Source organism: Rhea americana, unplaced genomic scaffold, assembly GCF_003343005.1.
Source record: "Rhea americana isolate MKP2758 unplaced genomic scaffold, rheAme1 scaffold_526, whole genome shotgun sequence".
NCBI lineage: Eukaryota > Metazoa > Chordata > Aves > Rheiformes > Rheidae > Rhea > Rhea americana.
The window spans coordinates 42,193-62,438 of NW_028186675.1; the positions used below are offsets into that span (position 1 = coordinate 42,193).

The window sequence follows — 20,246 nt, forward strand, 5'->3', positions numbered from 1 at the left end:
GCTGCGCCGGCGCCCGCTGCAGCGCGGGGAGCGCCCGGGCTAGCGGCTACCGCGCCCTAACCCCGCGTTCGCCTTAACCTCGCATTAACCCGGTATTAACGCCCGCAAAGGGGCGCTCCGGGCGGGCCGCGCCTTCCCCGCCGCGTTTCGGCAGCGCCGGGCGGCGGCGCGGTTTCCTCGGCCGGCGGGAGCCTTGGAGCTCTTGGGGAGGCCGCAGGAAATACTTTGAGGCTGGACCGAGCTGTCAGCGGTGCCGTGGTTTAGGATGATGGAGGCATGGCAGAGGTTCAGGTAGATCTTCACTGCATGCYCGCGGGGCGGACGCTCTGCAGCAGGGGCCCTAGCCCAGGCTGTATCTGCCAACCCTGCACGCAACGCTACTACAGATGACGCTCGGCTGCACAGGTCTGTGTTTACGTAACTATTGCTCTCCCCCCAGGAAAGGACTGCACCAGTGCCATCCCTTGCATGGGTGCAACGGTAACAGCACCAAAAATGACCTAACGGCCCCCTGGTCTTCCTCCCGGACAGGCACTGCTACCCGCATGCCCTCGCCTGCGCACCCCTGTCCGTGGCAGGCACTGGACTGCCCCAGGAAGGGAGGCAGCCACACACAGAGCCCAGACTCCACAAGGTGCAGGATTTAACGGAGGAATGCCTGAAAAGAGGGAGAGGAGCAGAACAAAGGTGCAGCTGAATAATTAAACCCAGGTAAAGGCTGGCTCGCAGGTCTCTGTGGCTTGCTCCCTGGGATGGAGTAATTAGTAACACAATCAGGCTCTATTGTGGGATTAAACACAAAGGCCAATGAGAGAAGGGACAATTACCCAGTTGCAGTCAACCTGACTCTTCCTGCAGGCAAGGAGGAATCGGGAGAGCCCTGCTGCTCCTGCGGGAGGGAAGTTCACCCCTCCAYGCAGATGTGCGCTAGGCTCCCTTCTTCCATGGTGTTCGTACTTCTTTGATTAACCATTCTTTGTACTCGATGCATTCTGCTTTCCTGGGAATGGGATGCACAACTGCTCGAATGCAGCCGTGTCTGAGCGGATAAATGAAGGAGGAAAAGTTTAGCTGACCATAAGCAGGAGAAAATTCTGAGTTACAAGCAGCTGSAAATAGCTATCATCATCAGAACAAYTGACTGTTTTTAACTGATAGTCACATTCCTACACCACAAACCATATGGAACCTAGTTTCTCAGTGGCAAAATTGGTAGAAGGGATTCTGCCAAGATACAAGTCCTAGAYTGAGGGACTATGTGGATTCGGGAAGTGCCGCATAGGCTCTTACAGAATAATTTCTCAAACCCTGAAGCCTCTCAGGACACTCCTTGCTGTACATATTTCGCAGTCCAGGTAGTCCAGTAAGATGTCCTGCAGGAGGGCTGTAACCCAAGGGCGCTCTGTGCTGCGCTCCAGTATCAGCCACGAGAAATCCGTTACAGTGGCAGTTCCCAACCTCGGGCCCCAGCACGCAGAACTGCGCACCCCTACGCTCAGACATCATCGGTGCCATATAACAGACCACTTGGCCCTGCAGAGTACACTGGAATATGGGACAGGTTAGGAGCCGGCACTGAAAACCCAGGGGGGTTTCACCCTCAGAGGTGCCGATGATCCTAACCATCCCCTGCAAATAAGCGCGAGAGCTCTATCGTGCCGCACGCCACAGTCCTAGAGGCAGCTGCCTGCAGCCGGGTAACGGCACACGGTCATCTGAGCAACAAACAATTGCATTTATTGACCAGTTGCAAGAAAKGTACATCGCTTGTGAACACAACAGCACCTCCTAGGCTTCATTTGCTCCATGACCTCAAACTCTGGATGTGCAGAGCTGGAGCAGCTTCCAGAGGCCAGGATAACCACCACAAATTCCAGGCAGGCTTCGCTCCCCAGTCCAGCTGAAAGTGGAAGATGGGGAAAAGCAGTCTCGACTCATCCTTGGGGACTCCAGGCCTTCCTGCTCCATGCTATTACTGTTTTTTTTCCCATCAAGTTGCTGCTCAAGGAAAGACGACAGCTGTTACGTTATGAGGCAAGGACTGACCCTTGAGCACTGGTCTCAGTCACTTGTCCTATTGCTGAGGAAGTGGACTCATACCTGTGGGTGTGCATCACAAAAAATATTCATCGTTCCCCTGAAGAAAGTCAGGTTACAGGGACAGAGCAGTACTCTGGAGCTCAGGAGTCCTAGATATGGTTTCTACCTTTGCCAGTGGCCTCCTGGAGAATCTTGAAAAAGCCATTTTGTCTGTCTATGCCTTGAGTTCCCCATTTTAAAATGGGGACAAATTCTTATCAGCTTCCTTTGTGAAGGGCTTTGATATCTACTGATGAGACATACTTAGTATAAGTGGCTGGCAGGTTTAATATAGTTACAAGCGAGAAAAGAGGGTCTGAAAAACGTCTGGACATCAGGACTTGAATTCCATTTGCCCTGCTCCCATCCTCTTGTTGCATGTTCGTGGTTACAGTGTCTTGCCTGCATCTATCTCAGCCACTTCAGCTGGGAAAACTAATTCAACTCTAACCCCCAGAAGGTGAATGAGGACTGCATTAACCTGTGACTCACATGCTTTGAGATCACCCGGATAAGACAGCAGGGGAGAACAAGATGCAGGGACGTGGACAGCGTGACCACAATATACAATGCCAGCAGGAGGAGGAGAGAGGGGTTCTGCTCTCTGCCAGACCCACACCTGCAGAGGAGCCTGGATGGACAGAGTTATAAACAGTTCACATCATTGACCAGTTTAAGAYCAATTACTATTTGCAGCTTGACTCATGAAACAGAACTGACACGTTATTCAGCCTGAAGGAATAGAGTTCACCTCACGTTCAACCCTTCTTCGCCACGGTGCAGTATGCCTTTTTTGAGTAGTTCAAAGTCAAACTCACCAAGCAGCATTTGGGTTGAAATGAACTCTCTTTCAGCTACTCCCCAACAAGGAGGAGGAACAGGACAGGAACTGAGGAGCCTGGCACACAGCTGTGGTTTGCTTCTAGCTTTAGCTGAACATTGTCCTGCCCCAAACTGCTTCCCTGTTCCCCTCCCTGACTCTGCGCCTGGGCCCCAGCACACACCTCAAAGCGCCCAGCGCTGCAAGTGCAGTTGCATGCAGCTGTTACACTGCTCTGCGTACGCGCCTGCCCTTCTGAGCTGCTGGCCAGGATGRCTCCCCCAGGGGACTGTTCCTGTAAGAAAGCCAAGCAGAGAGAGAAAAGCATTAAGGAGTTTTGTACAAATCTGGCCTCACTAGCAATGCAAATCAAGAAACCCAGTGTAAACTGAGGATAAGTGAGACTGCGGAGTCAGCTCTCCTTGGTACAACTTAGGCTGGAGCTTTAAAGTCAAGATAGATGCACTGTTTTGCTCTTCATTGCCATAAATGGCATCCTCAGCATTCACATTACAGAGGCTTGTATCATCTGCTTTCATACACTGACTACAGAAACAAGGAGAGAAATGCTGAAAAGCTGCTGACCTTTGGAACAACTCTAGAAACAGTCAGGGTACTTGAGGTTATTTCTGCAAGTGAAACGGTTAGAACAAGAACTAGGTGACCATGTTCTCTTCTCGAGTCTAGACTGCTGCGTATTTCCGCAGCGAGAGCGGAAAATGGCTTTCAAGATTCCTAGTTTATCTTGCTACTGTCACCATGAACAAAATCACTTAAACTCTGTGCCTTRGTTTCCCCTATCTGTAAAAAGAGGAACATTTCATAAATGGATTATGAGTGTAAATATTCATTAATCTGAAGTGCTTCCAGAATGAGAGCAGCTTTCCAGACTAGGTGCTAGCACCCAAGAGAAGAYTCAGGTTCTCATGGTAACTCAAAATCAAAGGAATAGAAAGTTACTTCTCTGTTTCCCTTCCCACCTTTGAAATTCAAAAGATGRCAGCTTAAAAAGATTAAGCTGCTCAATACTTCCACATTTCTCGGAAAATTCTACATAGAGATTAATTCCAAGGAACAGGAACTCTCCGATTCTGTATGCGCACAGTATGCAGAGCTTGGAATTCAGTGGTTACTTAGAGGCTTCTAAGACACTAATGTAAATCAAACAGTCAGATGATACCAGGTGTAAGAAGTTAACACACCAAAAGCGGTGTCTAAAATAGACTGCTGAAAAGGATGCAACAAACATTGKTTTTCTTTCTCAAAAACGTTAATAAAGCTGGAAATACAAAACGTTCAACAATGCAGAGGGTCATCGCACAGGAAATTTCTTTCAATTCCTATCTCATGGAAAAAGCAAAAGTGAGTGCAGCTTCCCTGCACTTGAGAAGTTGAGAACACGTTTGAATCCAGAGGTAGAGAAAACCCTGGAGAAACATTCACAGTCACAGGCAAGTCCAAACTCACTCTTCTGTTCCATTTAAGACAGCCTGCTCCTCCAACAGCAATGCCTTGGGCAGGAACAGAGCTTGAATCAGAGCAGCGGGGGTACCCACCACCCGACCTGGCACTGCCTCTGCAGCACACGAGCCTTCTGCAGGACGCATGTCTACAGGGAGTTATTCAGGATAGCTGCAGCATTTTCTATTCATACTCAGTCTGAATCCAAATCAGCTTTCAAGCAAGAATAAGCCTTTACAGTCAGTCCAGTGCTGTATTAACTCARTCATTTAATAGGAGCACAAAATAAGATTATTTACACAAACATGTACATGCACTGAAAGGACAATATATCCACCACACTCAGCTCTTCCTCTGTAGGAAACTAGATGTTAACAGCTGCTTGACACTAAACATCTCCCCAACACTAACCTGCAGCAAAGTGGCAGATCTCTCTGCACTCTGTCTCACTTACCTCTATGCCGCAGCCCAAAGGCAGTCTTACATGCTGCACAGAGAAGATGCATTTTCCTAACAATGAGGTGATGAAATCCACTTTTTGGCAGCCAGCACAGATGACTAAATTACACGAGGCTGAGCAGAGACACTCACCTGGTCTTCCTTGCATACAGGGGTGCTTTCCAGTTACTTTGCTTATGTTCTGTCTTCCAGTAACTTCTGTTTTCTTTCCTGGTTTTGGTCCCTGTAAAAGAAAGATCAATAATAATGAGTCCAGAATATCAATCCGGTGAAAGGGACTATTGTGGAGCACAGCACATTATCCTCATTAAGTTTTGTCACCTACATGTATTTTCCCACACATTTTTACTTGAATTAAACATAAAATATATTTAACTTTGGCCAAATCTTATACCACATTTTAAGCACAGCAAATTGAGCTCTCTTAACAAAAACAGAGTCTGAAACAGCCTGAACAGAGTTCACTTTGAACCAGCGCTGGAGTGATGCCAGCCACTTCTCAGCCTGAGTTTCCATCAGTTGAACAGCTTGGTCCTTCCTTCACTGGGGTAAAAACAACACTTGTCTTGACACGGTCACTGAYGGACAAGGGGCACACGTGAATCCTCCTTTACTAACCTGGATCTGCTTAGCAACAGAAGAGTGTTTCAGTTAAGTTAGTATCAGTCATGTTTCTGTAAGACTGCCATTAGCCTTATTCTGATCCTGGTGGCCAGGAGTCATTTGCTCTTACCTTCCACAGAGTATTTTCACTTGCACAGGTATTTTGCATGGGCTAAGATAATTCTTAAGTGTAGCAGAACATGRCTGTAAAGTATTTCACACACAGTAGCATAATGGTTAATTGCAGGGACAGTCAATTGCAGAAAACACCGAGACTTCCCTGCATCTCCTGACCCTGTCAGGACACAAGTAGGTACATGTCAGAGCAGGATTTGGGAGGTAAGGTTTAAGAGGTTTTTGTTTCATTGTTCTCTTTTTCTTTTGTTGGAAAAAGTTCACATGCTTATTTGCAATCACTGTACACCATTTTGCTTTACAGTAATTCAAAATATYGAGCATACTCTTACTGTGATTAGGTTTGGAAAAAGACCCTGGCATTTGGGGAAGCAAATAATATATCCTTCCAGATGCTGCAATTCAGCTTAAGCTAGATAAAATTTTGGTCTGAAATCTGGGTATTTTTGGAGAGTAAACTAGATTCTGAAACTTTCATTCCTAGATAATTCCACATCAGCCTGGCAAGCTTGTGCCTTTTTCCCTGACAGATTAAATATTATTTTATCCCATGTGTAAGAGACTTGCAAGTATCAAAGCAATTACTATATATAGGAATGTATTTTTGTTATTACAAAACTTGCCTTTTCTAAATTGCTTTGGAGAGTTTGCATGTGTGATTTATTTTTTAAATAGAGTGAATATGTTATAAGCAAGCCTGGCTGTTTTAGCCAGAGGATTGTATCAGCAGTGGCAGGGCAGGATGCCACCAGTCCTCCACCCACCGTAAGCAGTCTCAAGATGTAGGAAGTGGAGATTTGTGACTTGCTTATTTGAACCTCAGCATTTTAGTGTCAAGGCGCTAAGTACAGGGAAGGCTCYTGACCATCCCATACAGACTCAGGATCAAATTGGCTTCATATGAGCTTCCAATCAYTATCAAGACTAACTGGATTTTAACTATTTAATTATTTGTATTGCCTATAGTAAGAAAAGGCATGACCTTGTCCGAGACTTCCTTAGAAGTTAAATTCAATGATCTAAAGCTGATAGAGTGGGAAAAAAAGACATGAATTGAAGATCCACGTAGCCAAGGCTAATACATCTAGCATGACCTGTGCAAGATGGTTAGGGAACAGGAGGTCTAAAAAGTGAACTGTTCCTGCAACCACAGTCTTCCTCCAAGCCTCCAATAATCTGCAGCACTGAGTTATTTATAAAATGATTTTAAAATATGCTTTAACCTTTTATTGTCAGGACTGCACAAATCATTGGTGTGTCCTATACTTAACTCATTTATATTGCTATGATGCATTTTTCTTTATAGATGCGCTGTCTCAGTTCACACATGAGCAGGAAGTAATCTCGGAGGTAGCGGTAGCAGCTGTCCCAAACCTGATCACTTGGAATTCAAGCGAGCAGCTTTGGCACAGCTATCAGAAGACAGCTCATTAGATACGAGCCTGACTCGCAACCTGGCTGTATCAATCAATGTTTTAATCAGACCAACCTCCCATCTTAGCATGAACCAAGCACCTACTTCTCTGAAGAAGGCTCATTCAAGCCTGTTCATGGCGAAGCACTAACCTCAAACAGAGCATAGCAAACCTGACTGCCTGGGAGGAAACCGAAAACAAAGTCTCCAGGAAGTATAACTTTCATAAGCTTACCTGAAACMACACACAGCAGGAAAAAAGGCAAAGTACCACCACCTCACATGAAATCCACTTCAGATCAACTCTGCTACCTTCTAGGCAGGAGGGTTTTTACCAATGAAAGCTTTTTATGATTTGGTGTTTGGTTGGGGGTGAAGGCAAGAGAAGGACAAAGTTACTTAATTCTAAGTGTCAAAACTACCAAGATTAAAGTCAGACTGTGTGTTATATCAAAAGAGCAAGTTAAAGGAGCAACAAATGAGTGCCTGCAGCAAGTTTACTCATTAAGAAAACCTTTCTATTCCAGATCTCAAAGGAGATTTTCAGCCTGAAGTTCATGTCAGCAAGATTCAATACAGATTTTCGTCATCACTCAATCACCAAAGCTCATATAGGTAGGACAGAATATTTTGACATTTCTTACCATGCCTGACAGAGATAGAAAAGACATGGAGGCAAACTCCTCCTGCTGCAGCTAGGAAAACCTGTACTGTTTTTACTTCCATTATAAGCCTGTACTAGGAATAAAACAAACCCTACTATTATCTGCGTAGTTTAGGTCTTTATTAAGACTTAACAAGAAACCAGTGAAACTGTCTGAAAGCCAGGAAAGAATAAATCAAATTTCTTTAAAAATGCAGTGTGCTTAAGTGTATACTGTGGATTCCTTGTTAAAAAATAGCTTACCTCTCATTAGATGTCCCTGAGGTGCATTTGGGACACTGGACCCTGAACACCCCTGCAGAATACAACCGCTTCTCATGGGCAATATCCCTGCTAATCATCACATGAGCAGCAGATACAGCACTGCCATTTCATCTCTTTCCTGATCTGCAATACCTCTTGCTATTTTGGTCCTGATTCTCTCCTGAAAATAGTAAGTTTTTCTCAAATAAAGATTTCATATTAAGTGAACAAATCCCAAGCTTACTTTCATGAAGAATTAAAATCTACTTTCTTTGCATGCAGAAGAGACTGGGACTAGTCAGTCTGCTGAAACTATTCAGTTTGCTCACTGACCACAAACTCGTTATTTTTGCCTCTCTCCTTCAACTGCTTGCATGTCATTTACATTGTTTAAAGTCAAAACAAGACCACTTCAACTTGCAGCTACAGTATGTCTCATTTCATACATCACCAGTCATGCTGGAATTACAACTTTGCATGTTATTTTGTCAATGTGCAAGAAGCAGAAGAGAAACCAGCTTACTCTTTTGAAATTAGATTGGCTCTGCAGTGCTGACATCAGGAAAAAAAACATCAGTAAACTTAACGGATATGACACAGGACAAAATTCTCATTTCAGTCTCATTTCTGACCATATAGCCCTGCTAGCCCTAGGGATACTAGTCAGTGTGGTAAGTGTTCAAGATCACCACATCTTCAGTAACTGAAGTTGCTCGTTTCGGGGTACATCTCTGCCTTGCCTCATTGGTGCTGAAATTAGCAGCATCTGGACAATACTGTTCTTCTTGCAGTCTCAGAGRTGCACCATACTAAACCTACTCCAGCAAACCCTCAGCCTCTACACTCTCCACTACTCATACTCTACTATTTATTCTACTAAACTCAAAATGGCAGGCTTTCTTCTCACACCATTTAGCACAGCCTCTTTTGCATATCAGTGCCCTCAACTTTTTTAGGTGTTTATTTAGTAGAAATTTACTAATTTGAAATTTTTGTCTTTTCCTTTACTTTCCAAATCATATTCCAGTTAGTTTTTTTAGAGTGTTTGAGTACAATTTTTATTAAGATCACACAAGAGCTACTTACTGTCTATACGGTATGTGCTCATTCAATGGCCCTAAAATCTAGCACTGACAGCAGAAGAGGAAAAGGCCAAGAACAAGGGGTTCCTTGGGGCTGTTAAAGACACCATTGACAYGTGACCATTACTGTTCCCTACAGAAATTTAAGTCCTTTGAAAGCAGCACCACTCTTTCAGACTTCAAACAGAACACAAGATCAGGACATCAATTTCACATTGACATTTTTATTAACGCCAACTKTTTTAATTTTTTTTTAAACAATAGCACAAAAATGTTTCAGGGAAGCAGTCTGACAGTTAGTCTGATGACCTTCTGAAATACAGTTAAGCCACACCAAATATGAATTCCCGTTAAAGAAAAAAAAAATATGGAACTCCAACCTTTGTATTAGAAGGTGTTGTGTCTGGTTAGTAGACCACGCTGCTTTGTGAAGTAAATGATGGCACACAACTTGGACTTCATCATCACGCCAGTCATCACTAATTTAAGGCTTCTGAATCAAATTACCATCAACATCACGAAAGGAACAAAAAGCTAGTGTTGCTACGGCCATGAGGAGATTGAACAAGCTGGATCTTTTAGACAAGTAACAGTGTCTTGAATAGGAGGCCTGCACTTACAGCAGTCCAGGAGAACCAATCACACAGTACTTATCTCCTCATTTGCATGCATTTTGAGGGTGCAATTTAGTAAAAAAAAAAAATATATTGCATGAATCGTTCTCTTATTTAATGTGGCTGTGAAAGATGTTTCCTTACAATTCCGTTATCTCTAAGAAGGACATCAGCAAATGGAACCAAGGAGAAAAACCGAAGAGCGACAGAACATTTTTCTTTTTGCCGAGAGGTAACACAAAAGGGAGGGAACCTACTATCCTTGGATTGGATTGGGGGGGTTGAAGGACCATCTCCCCAAACCCTCGAATTATGCACAGACTATCTTATATTAGCTACCTGCCTTTCCCAGTTAACTGTTCCACACAAAGCTCTCAGAGGCATTAACCCATTCCTGCCCCAGACTCTCCACAAAATTCCACTGACCTAGAAACCTCTGGGTTTTTTTTTTCTTTTTTTGGGGGGAGAAGGACTGTAAAAAACAGAACATCTGTCAATAAGTGTCAGGAGGGGGGTGTTAAATATTTTAACCACTGACAAGGCTTGAGGAAGTTTCACAGTTTTGTTATGCTCTATTTTATTACTATCATATTTACAGATTTTTTTCTTTACTTTTTTTGCTGAATTGCTGATAATTTTAATAGAATTTAATTCCGGAGTGTGAGCAGGAACCAGTTAACTACATTCATTGTCCAATCCCCATTGGTTTGAGAAAAAGACTCCAAATTCTTGGCATATGAATCAGCTGTTGGGTAGCTCCTCCCTCTCCCCATGATGAGGCAGCAGGACTGCAGCGGTGGCATGCACAGATTCACACCATGGCTGGTGGGGCCTTGCGCTGCAGAAAATATTGGTGGATGTTCTCGGCGTCCCGCTTCAGCCAACCTGCATTCAGCAGAATGTTTTCACAGCACTGCTGGACAGTGCGTTCTGCCGATGGAGCTGGGTGACTCTCAAAGAAGGCCTGTATGAAAAGCACACAACCATCCATAAGAGTATAAACAGCCATAGACAAGATTATATTTTTAGTCACCAAATTCCCTAGGTTATGTAGAAATGCTCCTAGGAATTATACTTTCTTCTGACTACTGTTCATGCTGTCTTCTCCCACCAGTGTCATGGAAACAGTGAAAAAGAAAAACTTGCAGAGTGCTTGCTGAGTTTGCAAGACATGCATGATCTGAAGTACTGAACAAGAACAGCAAAATGTCTCCGTTTCTCTGCTAAAGGAAAAACCACAGTATCATTTCTACAAACTAGTCCAAACGCTGCCTCCTCCCTCACTGTCCCTCGCAGCCTGGACAAGAAAGTGGCACTTGAAGAGATGATCAGAATTCAGTCCCTCAGTGGAAGGCAAATGAGCAGCAAATCAAACGTGTATTTCTGGATACTTGGAATAAGACACTAACTGAAGCCTAAGGCCATTTTGCAAAAGCRTTTGTCCAGATATCGGATTTCTTAGCACTGTCTTAAGTAGGCCTMGGTCCAAACTGGATAATGATGTCCAAGCATCAGCAGCACTCAGTTTTGCTGGATATTCTCATGTTCTTTCCCTCAGGATCAACAATATTGATCATCTGCAAGTAGCTGAAGCTAAAGCAACTGCATCAGACTGCTGTGACCCTTCCCTTTATGACTGGTGAAAGCACAGAATAAGCTGACATAGCACGGAGTCATCCCTCATCTTCATACAAACAGGCTTTTCCCAGGATTCAGCAGATCACCTTAAATTAGAGGCTGCTAGAGAGTCACATGGACACTCAGGACACATTAGTATCCCAGCTAAAAACCTAGGTATACTGTCTCATAAAGCCCTTGTGCAAAGTGGTTATGGTTTAGTTTTGGACAACTGTGCTGGTATGTGTTTTGCAAAGCACTCTGTAAGAAAAGGTAATTACAGTACAAGATTTCCCTCTGACGAAATTCTGCTAAATCTTTTCTAAGGGGAGCAAGATCAGCAGATCACTAAAAAGAAAGATAAGTTTTGTGGATCAGCATATCTTCAAACAGGAGTTGTAACTAGGATCCTGGAGTCAGATTCATATTCTTTGAAGTAAAAATTCTTCCTCAGCATTTTCCTAACAGAAAAACGATAATCAAGGGCCGTATCTTCAAGCGTTTTCTTCCAAGAATGAGCCAAGTGCAGGCCAAGAGTGAATAACAGAACCTACACACATTCTCAAAATGCTACCGAGACCAGAGCCTACACTCTCGAGACACAGGGSATGTTTGGGTTCAGWAGCGAAAGCACATCACCCTGAGCCRCCAACTTCACAACAGATTCTCTGCAAACAAATTATCTGCCTTGTGTCAAAGCCTCGCTCTTCCTACACGCCACAGACAGCCACATAAAATTTGGATCTACAGTGTGGAAWTTAGCTAATTTCTACCAAATTAATTCCCCCAATGGTCACTGGGTGCTAATGCAGTCAATGTGCCATATTAGTCCAGGGAGGAACAAAGYGCAAGTCTCTGCTTACTACAGAAGTTGTAAGAGCTACAAATTTTGCTACAATTGCTTTTAAAGGCTATCTTTTGAGGAATCTCAAAACACTGCCTGAACAGCTGCACTGAATTTTATAGAAGTTTAAATGAGTGAGACTACTGAAATAGATGTCACCACACAAAAATACACATTGATTTCTAAAAGTGTTAATTTAAGACATTTCAGTAAAATAACCAAAGCTAAACAAGTGCGATTTAGGCACTAGGCACCACAGTCAAAACAGTCACACAGAGCCACAGTTCAATAACAACCACATCCCCTAGAAACTCATKGCTCTTCTATTCTGTACTTACTGTCCAAGGAATGCAATGTCTGTCASAGATAAGTGAATCACTTATTTGATTAAAATTTCTTACCTTAACCTCTGCGGCCATCTTATCATTTGCAAATCCGTCCACTGTTARCTGAAGGCAAAAATATTTTTTTAACCGAAGTATTTTAAATGTAATGGTTTAGTTTTAGACATCTATATAAATGAGATTTTTTTTCAAAGTTGAACATACCTTTATTAGTCTGGATATTAAGAATCCACCTTGGTAGCGATTATACAGTTCCTCCCAATTATCCCTTACAAATTTCCAGGCAGCTTTTCTCCCTTGCTTGCTGCCTCCAGCTACTCCACCAATAACAGACACTGTGTCCTGGGGACGTACCTCTTCCTGAAAATGAAGATAAACATTCAAGACTGTTTCARCAAACACAGCACATTGGCTTTAAGCACTTCTACACTGAAGCTGTCAAAAGTGGCTTTTTTGCACAAACACTTTCCAAAACATATGGTACATTAAGATACAACTCAAAGATTTAACAGCTGAAACTCTTCATCTTATTCAAGAGCATTCTATGCATGCAGTACTTTACCATCATGTGCTCTAGATACACTAGTCATTCTCATACGATTAAGTAGCAGCTTTTATAGTAACTTACTGAAAGTGCAAAGGTGAGAACTTTTTGAATCAGTTCRGGTTGAGAGATGGCTCCAAGAACTCGTTCAATTCGGTTCTTCTCCTCCTGCATGTCTGCTTGCTTGTGAAGCTTCAAAGCCAGAGTGAATAATATTAACACATGGTGCAATTAAATGACTTGCTCTTACCTAGAACTGCTAAATCTGTTCTATATACTAGTGCAGCTAGATTAGTTTTCAAGCAAAATGTATGGCAAATTGAAYATGTGAATAGCTGCAGGACTATTCATGAGTATTAGGGACCTTATTACACATATCAACAGGAAGTACCATTAGTAACAAACTAATTTTCACCACTGTTTATATGAGGCCAAGTAGGACCATGCCTTTGAGCAAYGAAACTCTGCAACAATCCACTAGGTGGCAATTTAACATTACACACAGACCTGGGAATACCATAATATGGTCCTACTTTTCACATTATCTGCAAAACACAGGATTAGTCCTGTCTTCAGAAAAAAAATCGTATCTTGGAGGAACCTGTAGGGTAAAATGTTTAGCTTTTGACTGCACAAACTGACATTGTTAGTCAATAGAAAATGTGCACTCACCTTTAGCATAGTGTCTAAAGTAGTACTATCTCCATGCTTCAGAACAGTTACATATACCTTAGATAGAGCATAAACAAAGAAGGTCCTTCACAAATCACATTTTTAGAAATGCAATAAAAAGCTGCTAATATAGAAAGAGCTCTAAGGATACAGAACCACTTTTTAGATATTTGGTTATATTTCAGACAAATTGATCTGGAAGACACCTGTACTGATCTCTCCTACATTTTAAGACTGGATTTTAAAGATTTGTCATATGCTCCTTACCCTCTTCCTCAATTTCAGACTAGTTTTGGTAATTCCAGCCTTAGCAAAGAACAAGAACATGCTGTAGCATGCAACACCTAGCTAGTAAGTACTTCACACACACAAACACCTAGCTAGTAAGCTACTAGCTTACTTGATGCAAGAAACACATTTGTGCTGTGCTCACCTCAACAGAAAAAAAAAGAAAAGTTTTCATACTATTACACTGTTTTCCTCTAGCTTGCCTATTCTTGGAAATACAAACAGTTCAGTGCACAAGTGGAGATGGTCTTTTGGGAACCAAAGTTTACAGTAACCTACAGGACTCCTCAGATCAGCTGACAGGATGTGTTTTCCTTCCACGTGGTCCTTAAATCGGCGTCGAGCTTCTTCTAATGTTGCCTTGTGTCCAGCTTTTCCTAGCTTGCCCAAGACCAGACCCCTCAGAAGGGCATCTAAATGACCTAATGAGTGAGTAGGAAGAAAAAATTATTTGGGGTCATCAATCAGTGGTTAAACTTAATGAAATGTTCTTTCATCGAGAGTGATTAGGGTAGAATTGTATAATAATCCTTCCACATATTTGAGGCTACCTAAAGAAATTAGATTTTTTCCATTCTCCCTGGTGCCAACTGGAGAATACTGACTTTTTACAGCCAGAGGTCAGAAGAAGAAGATTCTGAGGACCAAAACACAATAGGCTAGGCCTGCAATCTGAGCTAAGTCAGTAATAATTCCTATTTGAGTCTACAACAGGACTCTTTACTAGGATAAGTAAACATGCATGTATATGACTTTAGTCTAACAAGAGGCATGCACTGTATTAGATACATATGTAGAGCAGAGAATTTTTATGGAGCAGAGATCACAGAGAGAAAATTTTTACCCTTTGACTTTGGGTTTAAGAGAGGGCTTTTTTTTTGTTTGTTTTGGTTTGTTTCTAAGTTTAAAAATACTCCAACACACCTCCTTCAGCCTTTTTTCTTTCCTTCTCTCTCCCCATCCTGAAATCTTGAAGGCCTATTTACACAGTCGTATTTCAAAACCACTACTAGATTTCACAGCATAAGTTTCCTACCCTCTCCAGGTTTGGGATCCCATCCCAGTCTCTCCCCTATTGGTGAAAAGACATCCTTCACGAAGACCTGGATTTCCTCATAAAAGTCTGTGTGGGACAGGAGAGTTGAAAGAATCCCCAGGTTACAGCTGAGGTCGCTCCACACGGTATAATTGGGCTCATTCACAAAAGCTTCCATGACTTTTAGAACCTCTACAGTGCTAATGATTCCAGCTCGGGCCTGGGAGAGGAAAAGACACAGATTAATCTTATTTCCAAATAGAACTAAGTTCACTGCATTATTTAACAGTCTTCCCTGTTCAGTTTGCACATTCTGAGCGTGAAGTACATTCTTCTCCATTGCAGGTTGCTGCCAAGGTGGGTTAGCACTAGCCAAAATATTTCAGCTGTCTGCTCAGGGCACACAATGCTTTTTATACACAGGTAAGAACTTTATAAAGGAGACAGCTACATAATTATAAGCATATTTTGCAAATGAGAAACAGACAAGGAGATTAAGTGACTTATCAAAATTGCAGCAATGCTAGCAAGAGATAACAAACCCCCCAGAGTTACTCTCAGCCAGATACTACACTCACTAAAATCTTATTTTAACAAAAACAAGTATATAGATTTAGAAATTTAAACTTTTGCTTTTCATTAAATTGAGAGCATAAAATGCAGAAGTCATTTTCACTTCCTGTTTTCATGAATTAGTACAAAAAAGGCTTGCCTTTCCACCTCTGCCTGGAAAATTTAGTGAATTTCAGAACACTGTGAAAAAACACTTTGTGCTTAGCGTAGTTCATAATATCTGAAGTGGTCATCTCCAACCAGATTGCTTAGATTTTGCTAATCTGGAAACAGAACAATAACTTATGGTGCAGGAATAGAGGTGAAGGTCAATTTTTACTATTTAAACTGTCTTCAACTGTGACAAAAAGATAAATTAAAATTGGAATCAAAAGTCTAACATATGATGTTACGTGCATTATTTACTCCTTATTTTTTGTCCCATGGGCCTAAAATATTTGAGAAACAGACTCAAGCTATGGTTTCAAACACTTTCAGCTAAGCCCTGACAAGAGTTACAAGCTCTGAAGCTAGAGAGGCAGAGTATCAAAACCTTWTTTAAGAGCTTGACGGTAGCAAGAATAGGAAAGTGTAATTTGAAATACAAAGTGCAGCAACTAACTGTTCAGAGCTGGTACCTCCTGCTTTAGGGGTAATCCCTTGCTTTTAAACAGTAAGGATCCACAACAGCTACTTTCTCAAGTAGAAGACTGCTTTAACAAGCCCATCTGAGTAAAGCACCTGGCACTGACAAATTCTTTGTCAAAGTCTTTGAGACTTATTAAATGAGATGAGATAAATGGATGAGATAAAAGAAAGCTAGTTTTCYAATACTTTTAATTTTATAAAAACCTCAAGTATGATACACCACTATGGGGAACAGTAAAGCAGAAATTATAGACAGGCTGCTACCATAGGATTTAAGTCTTATCATGCAAGTTAGAACTTTTCAGCTAATTAACAGCTAGATGCATGCAGTAATCTCAAAGGTGCTTTGCCTCCAGAAACTTGAGACTGGCTCTTCAGACACTGATTTCTGCAGTTACCATAGCTCTCATTATTAGACAGCAGAACACAGAATAACAAAAAGGTTGCTTACCAGAGAGAAAAGATCATTCTGCAGGCCAAGCCTGTCCACAGGGGGTAGGGAGAGGTCTTTGATCGCTGGTATTAAACTCTCCAGCATGTCAGGGCTATACTGAGTACGATAAAACCCTACTGTTCCAAGGTTCAACTGAAATGTACCAAAAAAAAAGTTACAAGGAATAAATAAGGAAATACCTTTTTATTTTTAGACTACTGGAAATTTTTCAAAGCATTGCAGTACAGAAAAGTCATTGTCATTTAAAATTATTACTATTTCATATAGGAATCAAAAAAAGAAATTATAAATTTAAGAGGAAAAGATGAGATTTTTAAACAAGGAATGCTCAATGAGAAGTACAGAAGGCAAGAGAAAGCTGAGACAGTTTTGCATGAATAGACAAGAGGCTAGAGTCAAAACAAGGAGTGAGGAGAGAAGAGAAACTTCCCTTTTAGCGTGTAACTCTTAACTGAAGTAAGGATAGTCATGCCCCTGAGAAGATAAAATGCCAGGAAGCCGCAGGTGCAAGAATCTAGACATTGGAAACAGGGCTGTGACAAGTACTTTTCAGATCAAATTTAACTGTTCAAAAGGAAAACCAAATCCAATGTAACTTCATTCCGACAATTTGCTTAATTCAATTTTGATGGCRAGAACACTATTGCAATATTCAGGAACCACTCAAATTTTGCGAACATGGTTTGCATAAATCTTTCCATATCTTTAAAGTAAGTATCTCTGCCCTGTGTAAAAGCAAGTTTGATGAGCTACATGCCAGCTAAGCACTACTACATACTACATACTAATGTTTCAGTGTRGGGACTCAAATATTTGAGTTTGTTGAACAAAGCACCTGATACAAATAAGACAAAAGCATTGCTGAGCTCATCAGGAAACAACTCCCTTTGGTGGTATTATATTTGTGGTCAGTCCAGTTGGCAATTGTCAGAAAGACTGTGGTGCTAACTAAAAACTTCAGACTGACAACCTCTGTTGTCAGCAGTCCTACAACTGACCTTGGACTTAACTGGATTCTTGCCTTCTCAGGCAGCAATAGCAATCCTCACCCTCATTTAGACGGGGTTTTCCAGAGTTTTCATTACATGTCCCTCTTAATTACCAGAGAGGACCCAGACTGATGGGTTGATTCTAGARAATACACATGCTTAACAGCTGGAGTGTTCACGCTAGTCAAATGGGAAGATTTGATTTAGAATCAGAAAGAGACTAGTGCTTAATGTTATTTCAGAGTCATCTCAGATTACAGCTCCATTTTAGGAACAATTACTCTTCTACGCAGTAGTTCATATAGTGGTAATCCCCACCAGTGGCTACCTCTCAGTTTTTAAGTTCAGTTTTGACTGGTGCCTGCAACAGACCTCACCAGTGAATTTTTTTCTACTTGCAGATTTCTATTTGCCCCGGTAATAGCCGGTAGAAAACCTTCACATTAATGAAAGATAAACAGGACTATTTTTGCTCAGGATGGACTTTAACTGAGCTGTGGTTGCTACGGGATACTGAAAAAGCCACCATAGTTCAACTCAAAAGCTGCCTCTATTTAATGACACTCTTTTTTTCTGAGCTGGGATGTCTAAATGGTTTGAATTTACATTGTCCAGACTACTCTTAGAAACAAACCTTTGAACAGAAAGGACCACACTAAGTAGCATTACAGAGAGRAGCAAATATCCAATAGCAGCATAGAGAGGCCCTTTCAAAAGAAATACAAGACTGCAAGAAAAACAAATGATCAAAAGAGAAGAGGAAAATGAAATTCTGGGGAACATTACAGTGATGCAGACKTTTATTCCCAGTAATATGGTTCTTTTTTGTGCCAACTTACTTTCACCCACTGGTCTGGTTTTATGTCTTTCAAAACCAAGGTCAGCTCTGCCTTGTCCATCAGTATTTGCATTTTGGCACAGGTGGGGTCATCACTTGTACAAATGCTTATGGGGACCATCCACATGGGGAAGTCCTCCCCTAAAAGGAGAAACAGAAAAAAAAAAAGAAAGGCCTAAGGAAAAAAGGTGTGCAAACAATACTGAGAAATGTTGTCCAATGTTCAAACAAGCTTTAGCAGCAGTTTAAGCAAGCTTGATTTTACAGATGAAAAGGCAAAAAAAAAAAAAAAAAGGAAGTAAAAGGACTATAGCCCCAGACCAAGGATTTCTAAACAGTTTGAAGTCAAACATTTTAATTTCCATAAGTGTGAAACGTAGGTGGAATWTGTGTCKTAAAATTGACGTAGCTTCCATATGTGGCATTTTTATTCCATCACTACTATAAAGCTAATAATGCAGAGCTCCTTAGATAGCAGTGCTGGCCTTAGACTGGACATCAGAAGAGAAACATCTCTCAGAATGAAAACTGAACCAAAGACTGTAGAACAGCAGCAGCAGAACAGCATTCTCCTCTATACAACAAGAGGGACATGGAGACCACATGTGAGAACAATCTGCTTTAGATTAATTCTAAAGTTAAAAAAGAAAAATAAAAAAAAAGAGAGAGAGAAAGAAAATAGTAACACCTGAATCTAAGCAGAACACCTGCCTGCTTAGCAGTGCAGCTTTCTGAGCTCTCAAAATTGTTGCCACTACCTGAAAAGCAATGAATGCTCCATTCCTGCTCTTAGCTGGCCTTACCAGTATATGGTCCACTGGCACAGAATTTCTTCTGGACTAACTTCAACACTTTGTCCTCTTCTTGCTAAAAGATGGTAAATTAACACTACAGTAGTATTAACCAATTTCAAAAGATTCAACACAGAACATTTCTATGAAGATAGAAGCTGAGCAAACAGCACTATTAGAAACCAATACTAAAGCACCCAATAAAGTCACACTAGAGTTGCAACTTGCTTTAATATTCACAGAATTTAAGGAGAGAATTATCAGAACATCTTGTCTCAGCTTTTGTATATCAAAGTTTATTCATRTCTGCTCTGTTAAACTTGAGGTTATTTGTGCTTTCCTCCAAAAAGAGRACCTACTTCAGGAATTCATTCTAATGTATTAATCACATCTACTATTAAAACATATATGCCCTACTTCTTGTTTGAATTTGTTGTCTGGCTTCAGCTTCCAGCCACTGATTCTCATTCCCCCTGCAATCTTGTAAGAATAAGCATAATCAGCTGGAGTGATGAGAAGCAAAATGTCTAGTAAGGGGAGCTAAATCAGATATTGCCCACCCACTCCCCATCGCATTTCATATACACGGGGTAAATGGGCTATGTCAGCAAACTCCAGGCATGTGATCTGCAGCACTTGTGCATAAACTGCATACCATTTTGCACTAGGTTCCTCAAGCGAACGAACTGCACTTCCCTTCTTTTCAGAAAAAGATTTGACACTAAACAAACCAATTMACTGTACTGCATCCAGATCAAAGATTTTTTTTTTTTAAAAGTGATTGGATGCTAATAAATTTGATCTAACACACAGTTACAGGCAGAATCTTTGATCCAAAGCATTGAAAAAAAAAATGTAGTTACATATGGAGAATTGTACAATTTACCTGTTCGGCTTCCACATAAAYAAGGGGAAATCCCATTTGTTTGGTCCATGTATTCATCACAGCAGCAATAGGTTTACCACTGGCTTTTTCCAGGCTTTCCCAGAGATCCTCTACAGAAGATAAGTCAGACTGAAGACTCCCAGAGTACTGCTACTTCATACACTATTAA

At 41.5% G+C, this 20,246-nt stretch overlaps 1 protein-coding gene and 1 long non-coding RNA gene across 2 annotated transcripts in view; one reads left to right on the top strand and one right to left on the bottom strand.

Moving 5' to 3' along the window:
• The first annotated feature begins 15 nt into the window (after positions 1–15).
• LOC146588308 (uncharacterized) lies at positions 16–12,445 on the top strand. Its single transcript, XR_014897447.1, has 2 exons — positions 16–711; positions 7,499–12,445. It is a non-coding gene; the product is annotated as an uncharacterized LOC146588308 (long non-coding RNA).
• Positions 9,165–20,246, bottom strand: part of NPEPPS (aminopeptidase puromycin sensitive) — a 31,023-nt gene continuing 19,941 nt past the window's right edge. Inside the window, exons 12-22 of the mRNA XM_085318217.1 lie at positions 20,078–20,187; positions 19,204–19,267; positions 18,402–18,541; positions 16,571–16,705; positions 14,920–15,139; positions 14,163–14,305; positions 13,596–13,652; positions 13,008–13,115; positions 12,584–12,739; positions 12,437–12,484; positions 9,165–10,538 (exon numbers count right to left, since the gene is read on the bottom strand). Coding sequence (XP_085174343.1) covers positions 10,386–10,538; positions 12,437–12,484; positions 12,584–12,739; positions 13,008–13,115; positions 13,596–13,652; positions 14,163–14,305; positions 14,920–15,139; positions 16,571–16,705; positions 18,402–18,541; positions 19,204–19,267; positions 20,078–20,187 — 1,334 coding nt within the window. The 3' untranslated portion in view covers positions 9,165–10,385. The remainder of the gene's footprint in view (positions 10,539–12,436; positions 12,485–12,583; positions 12,740–13,007; positions 13,116–13,595; positions 13,653–14,162; positions 14,306–14,919; positions 15,140–16,570; positions 16,706–18,401; positions 18,542–19,203; positions 19,268–20,077; positions 20,188–20,246) is intronic.